The following is a 10,355-nucleotide window of genomic DNA, read 5'->3' as shown; positions in this document are numbered from 1 at the left end:
ACACGACAGTCGATAGTGAGCACAGGTAAAGTCGCGCGACATCCCCGTGCACCGTTGAGGGGACGTCGGGGACTTTAAGGGACTCTGTAGCGTTAATCTTTGAGATAATGGACGACGAGAGGACACTGACTAAAAGGCCGCTGAGAGAATTAGCAAGTGTCCACCGTCGACGCCCGAGATCAGTGGAAGCTCGATTAAGTCGCACAGTTATTCTAAAGGGCCCAAGTCACCGCGTGACAAATTTCATTCGAAATTAAAGTTTTTGTTCTCTTTACTAAAGGCATGCGTACCACAAACATGTGGTACTTGACGCTTGATGATTTTTCAATTTGTATTTATTTATTCCTTATTAGTAAAAAATAAAGCCAAGGATCAATCGTACAGGCAATTTACAGAGCAGGAGTCGGGCCGGTCAGAACAGGACGATCAAGTGAAGTCTTGGAAAGTGAGCGCATCTTTTGGTCATCCGAGCGATTTGTGCATTATCGAGCGCATCGCGAACAAGATTATCACGAATTTTCACTGGGGCGACGACGTAAGCTTTGACAAATTAAAAAAAAAAAATCAAAAAACGTGTGTTCTGAGGTTGCGAGATCAAATTGATCAGAGACAACGAAAATTGTTTTTGCAACGTCGACGGGAGTCGTCTCGCACTTCTCAGCCTTCTGTTCAAACATTACTTTTTCCTCCCCCTTTTTCTCGAGTCCTTCGCGCACTACGACGATACTAACTATTGTTTTCTCTTCCAATGGTTCTAGTATGTACAAAAATCAGGAGAACACAATCGTATTACTAATATTACACAAATACAACGTACATGGAATGTGCGCAGCCAGATAATCCGCAGTTTTAAGTCACCGAGCACTTTGAACTTGGACGCTCTACTCTACGGTTCGTTGTCAGCTTTTTTTTTCCTCTTATTTTTTCTTCTACGTAACGTTCCTATCAATGTACATACTTCCAGACGCAGGAATTTCAGCACAAACGATTTAAAATAACAAACAATAAATGGGCATTATCACGATCGCGGCCATTCTGCGCTAGATTTTGAGCAAGCGAGCGAACACAATAATGTCTATCGGAAAATGGAAAAAGAAAAAAAAGAAAAAAAAAAGAAAAAAAAAAAAACAACTGTAATCATCACGATTGCAATCATATCGATAGAGCTGACAATAGTTGTAGTAATAATAAAAATTGTAGTAAGTAATCAAGAGTGGTGTAAAGGTTGGGGTGGCACCCAATAATGATTATCGGCACGCGGGCCTCGAAAACCACAAAGACACTTGCAACGACGACGAGGACAATTTATTTCATCATTATCATCGTGGTCGTCACAAATGACGTATAGGGCTTGTGATCGTTCGTACGTATGATTTATATATAAACTCTGTCGTGACACTTTACGTTTACACTCGTAAGTATGTACTTATTTTTATTTATACAGAAGGGGTCGATTCTTTGCGTTCCACAGCCCTGCATAAAAGACCGTGGCTGTGAAAAATAAGGAAAGAGGGCTTACGTAAGAGGGAGACACTGCAGGAGAGCCGATCGCTTTCTTGCCGAGTTTTGCTTGTTTTTACGTTCTATGTCTATAAGTATACATACACATATACATACGTTGGTACATCGGGTTTCTCTCGCATGGCCCGTACACTGTGTGCATTTACATTGTACACATACATATATACGTGTGTATATATCACCGCCCCTGTACGCTCTCGCCTCACGTGAACGTTGCGCTCGCTCTTGACTTGGCTTATATATATATATATATATATATATATATATATACACTATGAGCTTTTTATGTATATATATATATGTATATTCATATAGATCTGGTATACAGTATTTACAGTCCATATTTACTTATATTACATCGCAGGTGTGGGGCGTGTGTAGCACTACGCCTTCGAAAAGTGCAATCACATCCAACGTCGGACGGTGATGTGCTCTGCTATGCTGCTGCTGCTGCTGTCAATTGTGTTCTCAAACTATAAAATTGTCCGTGCGGCTGTCCACTCACACTTTTATGATTTTCTTCAGATAATCGCACTGTGATCTAATTCATCAGTGTCCATATTTACTTATTACTACAATTGCATTATCTCGCAATGCGTGCAGTTGGCGGCTGCTGCTCCTCCGTGACAGCAACCTCTGGCCTCCCCGGTCGCACTAGAAGTAGCCTCCGACGGATCTGCCCGACCCTCCCCAGGGCAGGTGATGGTGGTGGTGGTGGTGGTGGTGATTATTGTTACTGTGATTGTGATGACGATGATAGTACGACGACGACGAAGAGGACGAGGACAACGGAGTCGTCGGTTGCACGTCCACAAGTCGGTTATCGATACCGTCGAGGTTATCCTCCACGTCGTCGGCTTCATCCTCCGCCTCCACCTCCACATCCCGCTGCTGCAGCTGAGGCTCGACAGGCGGCACGCGGCCCATCAGCAGCTACGAGCTCGCGTAACTGTTGTGCTGGCGCGTTGCCTGAAGATAGTGATGGTAAAAGGGCGGCAGGACCGTGGCCTCCGGCGTACTGGACGAGCTCGCTGCGGCTGCCTGTGAGGCGGCCGCAACGAGGCCCAACGGGGGAGGCCCGGGCGAGCGCTAGTGGGCCGCCAACGAGTGCGCCACGCTGAGTCCCTGGGGGCTCAGCATCGGCGGACTATGACTGTGGCCCATGGGCGAGCCGTGCAAGTGGTCCTGCGGATGGTAGCCCTGATGCATGCCACCGCCACCCTGTTGGCCCTGCTGGTGACCCGGGGGCATGCCATCTATCAAGCCGTCGGCCAGCGTGTTCGGGGGCGTCATGCGTTTTTCCTTTTGCCTCCTGTTGCAGAACCACACTCGCACGACCTCCTTCTCAAGTTGCAGGCTGTCGGCCAGCGACGTGATTTCCTGCGCCGAGGGCTTCGGCTGTTTGTGAAAGTGCTGCTCCAGGGCTCCCTTGACCGACACCTCGATCGACGTGCGCTTCTTGCGTTTACGGCCCTGGGCGGCTATCTTGTCGATATTCGTGGGCGAGCCCGTCGACGAGTCGGCCTCTTCGAGCCACTTTTGCAACAACGGCTTGAGCTTGCACATGTTCTTAAAACTCAATTGAAGCGCCTCGAACCTGCATATCGTCGTCTGGGAGAAGACATTGCCGTAAAGCGTACCAAGGGCGAGGCCGACGTCAGCCTGCGTGAAGCCGAGCTTGATTCGTCGCTGCTTAAACTGCTTTGCAAAGGCCTCAAGATCATCCGAGGTTGGCGTGTCCTCCTCACCGGCGCTGTGTTCTCGATCCAGGGGATGAACCCCACTACCACCCCCGCCACCGCCACCACCCCCACCGCTTCCACCTCCCTGGTGCAAGGGATGGCCGGGCGGACTGTGGTTGTGGGTGTCACGCAAGTGGTGGCCCCCGAGGCCCGGTTGATGGCCACCGTGCAACTGATGAGGCTGATGATGGGGCTGATGGTGCAAGATGCCGTTCATGGCCACGTGATACTGTTGGAGGGTGACGGGCGAGGGCGAGCCCCCGCTTGGATTGTAGTGGGCTGAGGGCACAACGGGCGCGTGCCACGAATGGGGCGAGCCCATTCCCGGTGACTGGTGTGATTGCCGATGGTGGTGTTGCATCGCTTGTTCGTTGGCAGCTGCCGCAGCGGCAGCCGCAGCGGCAAGTGGTTTCACATCGAGGCCAGCCGCCACAGCTGCCGCCGCCGCCGCGGCCGCGTTCCCCTGGTGCGAGGGATGGTGGTGGTGCGGGTGGTGGCCCGCGTGATGCATACCCATCGAGGCGCCCCAGGGATCGCTACCCGGCTGGATGCTAGTCCAGGGATTGCCGGAGCTGAGGTTGGCTGGGTGCGAGAGCCCATTGGGGGAGGGCGACGAGGTCATCTGGTGATGGTGGTGGTGGTGGTGATGCTGGGGCGCGGGCATGTACTTCATTTCACCGGCGTCGGCCGCGCTGCGCGGCGAGCCCGACGAGTACCCTCCCACGGCGATGTTCATTCCGCTCACGGAGCCCGTGACACCATCCAACTCGCTCGATACCGCGCTGCTTATAGGCATGTACGTCGTAGTGGCCATCTACTCCTGGCCCGATCTGCTAAATGACCAGCAGCTCCCACGCTGCTGACGCTTCCAACAATACGGCAAGTCACCTTTACGGTGGTTCTGCAGCTCCTGATTATGATGACGAGGACGATGAATACAATGATAATCGTAATGTTTCTTCTCGTGTGCCAAACGATTGCCTCTATGTATTATATTGTAGTGTACCACCACCTCAGCGCTACCTTCATGTACCCGTATGTATATAAAAATTGTTACAGTAGTCTGTCACACACGCTTAACTGCGCTCACACTCTGTCTCGATGGCCTATTTGGGCGATTGCCACTCGAGCACTTGACGGACCTGCTTGGACTGACAGCAGCTACCGCCACTAGAGGTAGCATGGTTGGTCACCCGCTGCCCCGTGTCTCACTGACCGCGAGTCACCACTTTAAAATCTTCTTTTTCCTCGCTGTCGTCGCCGTCGACAGAGTAAACTGCGTCTCTCTCTCTCTCTCTGTCTGCCTGTCTTATTATTGTGGGAGCCCTCCTGTGCCCCGGTTATACTCGCATTCGCGCACTAGTCTCGAACGTTATCACTTGGCGACGACAACGGCGACACGGCATCACGGCTCAACAGTCGGTACTTCCTCTGCAGTTAGTTACGAATTACAACAATTTGGCCAAAACACCGGCGTGCTGTCTGCTCGGAGCCGCTCGGGACGGACAGACGGACGATCGAGCGATCCAGCGAGCGAGCGAGCGAGCGAGAAAGAGAGAGAGAAAAAGAGAAAGAAGGAGGGAGCGGAGAGAAGAGGAATATCTTGAGGTCTGGCTCTCATGCGTTATGCATGCCGTAGAGAGCTAAAAGAGCGACTGACTGGTGGTACGGGATATACACGGCCGAGCTCCCCAACTCTCGTTGTGCGGCGGCGGCGGGCCGTCATGCGCAGCGCGGCCAGGTCGGGGCCCCCTCCTCTTACCCCACCCCGAGATCAAGTTGCGGCCCGCATTGGCCCGGCGGGCATGGTGGCCGTCGCAATAGAGGGAGGATCGCGTGCTCGGTCCCGCCCATGCGCTATTCGCCCCGGCCTACTTTGCTTTGCTTCGGCTAGAGTGCCGCTACCCTTACCCTTCCCTTCGATCTCTTAATACCTATATACTGGCTGTCCGTACTTGTGTCTCTGCCGCTGCTGCTGCGCTACCGCGTACCGATATACACATACCGTGTGTACGGAGGGCCTCTAGCTCGTACCGTAGCGCCGTTGGTGCTCTCTCGCTCGTGGCCGGGCGCTTAGAGCCACTAGTGTATATATAACCCAACGTATCCCCATATTAAAAAGAAGTCGGAGGCGGAGGCGGAGGCGGAGGCGACCGTCAGTGCTGTTGCTAGCACTTTGCTATAGCAGTTCTGCGAAGCGTGCAACCAGCTTTCGCGGTCTGTCCCCCGATTTTCTTCTTTTCTTCCGCTCGAGCGCAACGTTGGGTTCAACCCTTGCGCGCGCACTGCCTCCCAGTTGCCTTCCTTTCCCCGAGCACCCGCCACGCGACTATTCCTCTCTGCCCTCCTTCCACCGCCCCCTCGCTCCTCCCTGTCCCCCTTTGTGCCACCTATAACTACTCGACTTTGCAGAACTCTCTCTCTCTCTCTCTCTCTCTCACTCGAGCTTTTCTTATACGCCTTCTCCCGCGTGTTGTTGCTACTGCTGCTGCTTCAACTCGGTGGTCTTTTTGCTTGCATCCAGCTCGTGATATTATTTCACTATATATACTTTGTTTTCCCTTCTACCCGGCGCACCGCATCTTGCGATCTCGGGACGTATAATGTCCGTGAAACAGTGAAAATAGATGAAAAATATTCTTATAATTTGAATTTCTCATTTTTACTTGAAATCGCGCGACTTGTGATATCTCGCTGCAACCAGCTCGTAAAAAAAGAAATACGGCAGAATAAGAAAACACACCCCCTCGGTAGGGAGATCGTCGGGTCCGCTCCCGCTAAATCCCCCACGCTTCGAAGCTTATAACTCAGACCGAATGAGCGTTTCTTGGAATATTGTACACTCTCTCTCGTATGAAATTCTTGTCGGAATAATACAATTTTGTTCTTTACCGCATCCCACCCCCATCTCTATCTAAAATTTCTACACATTTCGTCATAATCGCCGTGTAACACGTAGAAAATTTATGGATTGCCTCAACATTTCGATGTATTAATTTATTAGTTTTTATTTGTCAAAAAAAAATGTTTGCCATGTTTTGTGTAAGTTTATCGAGTAGTGGTGTAAGAAGTAAGTGTAAGTAAACTGTACTTAAAACCTTACTAAAAAAGGTCAGTCTTCACTTTGTGTTGGATGAAAAAAAAGTGCAATGTTTTGGCAACATGTACATCATGAGTTGCCACTATTCAACGAAGCAATCGAGGTTTGCGCCATATCGAAACAATATGCGTACAGTCGATTACCGTAAGAGGAAACGCAAGTCGTTGTATGTTATCGTCGTGCACTTCTCCAAAATTTTGTGCGTCCCAATATACAAGTAGGGTCTGTTGAAGTAAGGGTAAAGTGACGCGACAGGTGTTAATTGTTAAAACAAAATCAATCGCTGCATTAGTCGCCGCGACAAATTATTGCCCGCCACAGCATCCAGTTACGAAAAATTGTCTTTGAGGGTACGGTGACACGTACTTGGACTAATAAATAGGACGATGTGCCCCCGCGTCGCCGTGCCCACAATTACACACGAGCAACAAAGTGGCGCGTAACGTAAAACGGGAGAATAACTGGCCCCGCAATAAACCAGAAGCGTAGCACGTGAAAGGCGTGCATAGATGAGAATCACGGGCAAAAAAGTGGGCGTGCAACATCCTCTGGGGGCGAATAGCCGGCGGGCATCGCAATAAAAGAAGAGCGTCGCAGGGGAACACGCACCGGCCGTGCGTAGGTAAAATACGTGCTCGATGTGTGCACGCGCAACAGGTATTACTTGCTATTCCTCGTAATTAATCAGCTCGTGCAGGGTGTATGCAGGCAGAAAGAAAGAGAAAGACAGAGGGAGTCGGTGTAGTATGGTTAGCCAAAAGTAGCAGCAGCGGATAAATGAAACGAGCAAGTGGTTATATGTACGTTCGGGCGCCACTGTTTGTCTCCGACGCGACGCGAGACTGCAGCAGCGAGCGAGCGCGCACAGCTTTAATACATTTAAATGAGAGCCACAGGTAGAGGCCTTATTATGCCCTACGTGCCGGCAGCCACCCTTTGCGAGGGGTGAGTTGGATCACCGGTGCGGGTACACACATGCGTGCCTATGTATGTACAGCCCCCAGAGCGAAACAGAGACAGGGAGTGCGGCGCTCCCGTCAGCTAAGCGCAACGAGCGACGGTGGTGGTAGGTATACGTATGATAATACAACATCCCACGGGCTGGCATTAAATTTTCGGGACAATGTATTTTTTTTTTTTTTTTTTTTTTTTTTTTTTTTTGTTCTCTTTTTTTTCCCTCCACTACCAAGTGCTTTCGATTTGGCTTTTCTCGTTTGCCCTCGGTGGTGGCGGCTTCCAAACCAAAACAGTTAGCCGCGTAGCTAACGAGCTGGGCTGTTTGGCTCGGCGTCCATCCTGCCCAACTCGTTGCCCCCGCGCTAGCTCGTTTAAATATCCATGGCTAACTAAAGCCACCTGTCTGACCGTACCTACTTCGTACCTAATCTTATCACTTTTTTTCTCTCTCTCTCTCTCTCTAGCTTTTTTTTCTTTCTCTTTCGCTCTTTCTCTTTCTCTACCCGCTGCGTACACGCGCTTGCTCGCAGCCGAACAGGTTGCTGCTCATGGGTCACACAGGAGAGTGTAGTACGTATAGCCAGCGAGCTACGTGCGCTGCATGAGATTTGGGCTGTGAATCATTAACCTCTTATTTGAAAAGCAAACATGCCACTATCTCCCCCTTTCTCTCTCACTCTCACCTTGCCTCATGAGAATTGAATTATATTGCTGCGCCCTTACGCGCATACCTACACACACGCATACGCAAGCGCACATGCGTATACATGCGTGTCTGAGGTACGGTGTATCGTGTGTTGGTGCGTATATACATGTAATATATGTTTACGCCCGTTGTGCTCTGTGCCTCACGAGCTGTTCAATTATTTTGAAAGTCAGCCAGTTGTTTGATCTAAAGATGGCCTTACCTCCACGTATACGTACAGAAAACTGTACCTTCCTTCTCATTCTCGACTAATTGCTCCGCACATAGTATAGGTATTGAGACTAGTACTGCCAGTATACACACACATACACACACTTACACACACTTACACACACACACACACACACACACACACACATAAGCTCCCCAACGATGAAACAATCGGGCGTGGTACTAACACCGGCTTATTCCGCTCCGAAATCAAACATCGAAACACTCTCACGTTTCTTATCGCCATCGGGTGTTCAAAGGCACGCGCGATATGCCTACCGTGCTCCATAAATGCCGCGTGCACGGTACAGGCGAGCGGTAGTCGGCAAATTTTTCACACGTTACGCGCGACCCTGAAAATGTTGACAGTACAATATAGGATTTATAACACGCTATGCACGTGTATACACGAATATGCACGCGCGCCCACGTATAACTATAATAATAATAAGAATACTAATATTAATGATGATGATGATGATGATGATGATGATGATGATGATGATGATATGGGTGATAAGGGGGGCGGGAGAGAAGTAAAATGGAGAGAGCGTGAGGGAGTGACGACGACGACCAGATCGCGTGCGCAACCCGAGTGTGAGTAAGTAAGAAAGTATAAGTAAGTAAGTAAGCAAGTAAGCAAGCAAGAGGGCACCCCAAGATTCAAGAAGCATTTGCTTTTTCAGAGGAACATCGCACTGATATTTGGTGTACAGGCGTATCGCTGGTACAGCGCAGCGCATTAGCCGAGTATATTAATGCACACACGAGTACCTACGTATAAGGACGGAGGCTGAGCGTTTGCGCTCACGTATATTATAACGCTGACTCGGCAAAGAGTCCCTCCCCGCGCTTTTATGCGTATGCTTACGTACACACATATCCTATGTACATACATACTAATACGCGTGAATGCATATACGCTGCAGGCTGTTGCCGCCGCCGCCGCTGCTACTGCCACCGCCGCCGGGGCTACGGGCTACGGGCTTGGTGATATGTACCGTTAAAAATCGTGCGTTCACTCGATTGCATTAGCATACCACCACCGCATCCATACGCCAACACACGCACGACACGCGTGTATATATGCACGTACACCATGTGGAGCCACACGTATCCGTACGGATACACGTGCACCGAAAACAGAGGATCGATGTATCGCACCGCACATGTACGCATGGGAGGAAATATAAAAGGGTTATAAGAGGGGCTTCTGAAGGTGAATGGATCGAGGATTCCCGTTAAGAGCTAAACATAAATGAAATCAGCAAGTTACGAATACCAAACTGTCATTACTCTCTGCTTGCTCTCCAGGGGGAGGGAGTTAGCTAGCTGCGATGCGACGCGTCGGCGAGACTTACGGCAAGTGCGATTAAACGTCCTCGAATATTCGGTGCAACGTCACAATTATCCATACGCAGATTATTCCGGTAAGCACGCAAGCGTACCTGCTGCGCTGTACCAACAACCAGTTTTGACAGCAGATAACAGTGCAGAAACATTGGATTCGTCGCGCCAATTGACGGCCGTTGATTTGTTGAGTTTTTCTAAAATTTCATGTGCCTTATGTGCATCTACGTATATACACGCACCTAAGTTTGATTATCGGTATACGTAGAGCTTATAGCTGGACTAATAAGCTATCGATCTTTGAACCACAATACCGAAACGAGGTGTCAATAATGGTATCCAATAATTACTCACGAGGAATGTCGTTTAAGATGATCATGTTGTCAAGTTGGTGTACTCGAGAGCTGGAATGTGTCATTTATGATCATGGTAAAAGTACCTGACAGTGTAAAAGTAAGAAATGTTGTGGCCACCAGTGGTTTTGTCAAAATTTTTTTTCTTCATATGAATTTCGTTTAGTATTTTGTTTCTTTTACTTGTTTCATAACAGAAGTTAATAACATTGATAAACAGAGTCTTGATAAAAAAAAATATCGACGAGATCTCGTAGAGACCCCTTTCTCGTGTACGTGCCCTTGAAGCGACGGAAAGAAATTCAAGACTTTTGATATTTCAATCATCTTCAGGATCTTAAAACGTTTAATCAAAGTGAATCAGGATTCAATTGATAGCACTTACTTAAAATCATCATTGATTCACATGTACTCGC

General features: G+C 49.4%; 1 protein-coding gene across 1 annotated transcript; it reads right to left on the bottom strand.

Moving 5' to 3' along the window:
* Positions 1-2,597: 2,597 nt before the first annotated feature.
* vvl (ventral veins lacking) lies at positions 2,598-4,900 on the bottom strand. Its single transcript, XM_014353785.2, has one exon. It carries the CDS (start codon positions 4,075-4,077, stop codon positions 2,611-2,613), a length of 1,467 nt encoding a protein of 488 aa, XP_014209271.1. The 5' UTR covers positions 4,078-4,900; the 3' UTR covers positions 2,598-2,610.
* Between the last annotated feature and the right edge of the window lie 5,455 nt (positions 4,901-10,355).

The sequence above is a fragment of the Copidosoma floridanum genome, unplaced genomic scaffold (genome assembly GCF_036245765.1).
Source record: "Copidosoma floridanum isolate Cflo_tuat_1 unplaced genomic scaffold, Cflo_Japanese_pri ptg000001l, whole genome shotgun sequence".
Classification (NCBI taxonomy): Eukaryota; Metazoa; Arthropoda; class Insecta; order Hymenoptera; family Encyrtidae; genus Copidosoma; species Copidosoma floridanum.
This window is presented reverse-complemented; position numbering and strand designations above follow the sequence as displayed.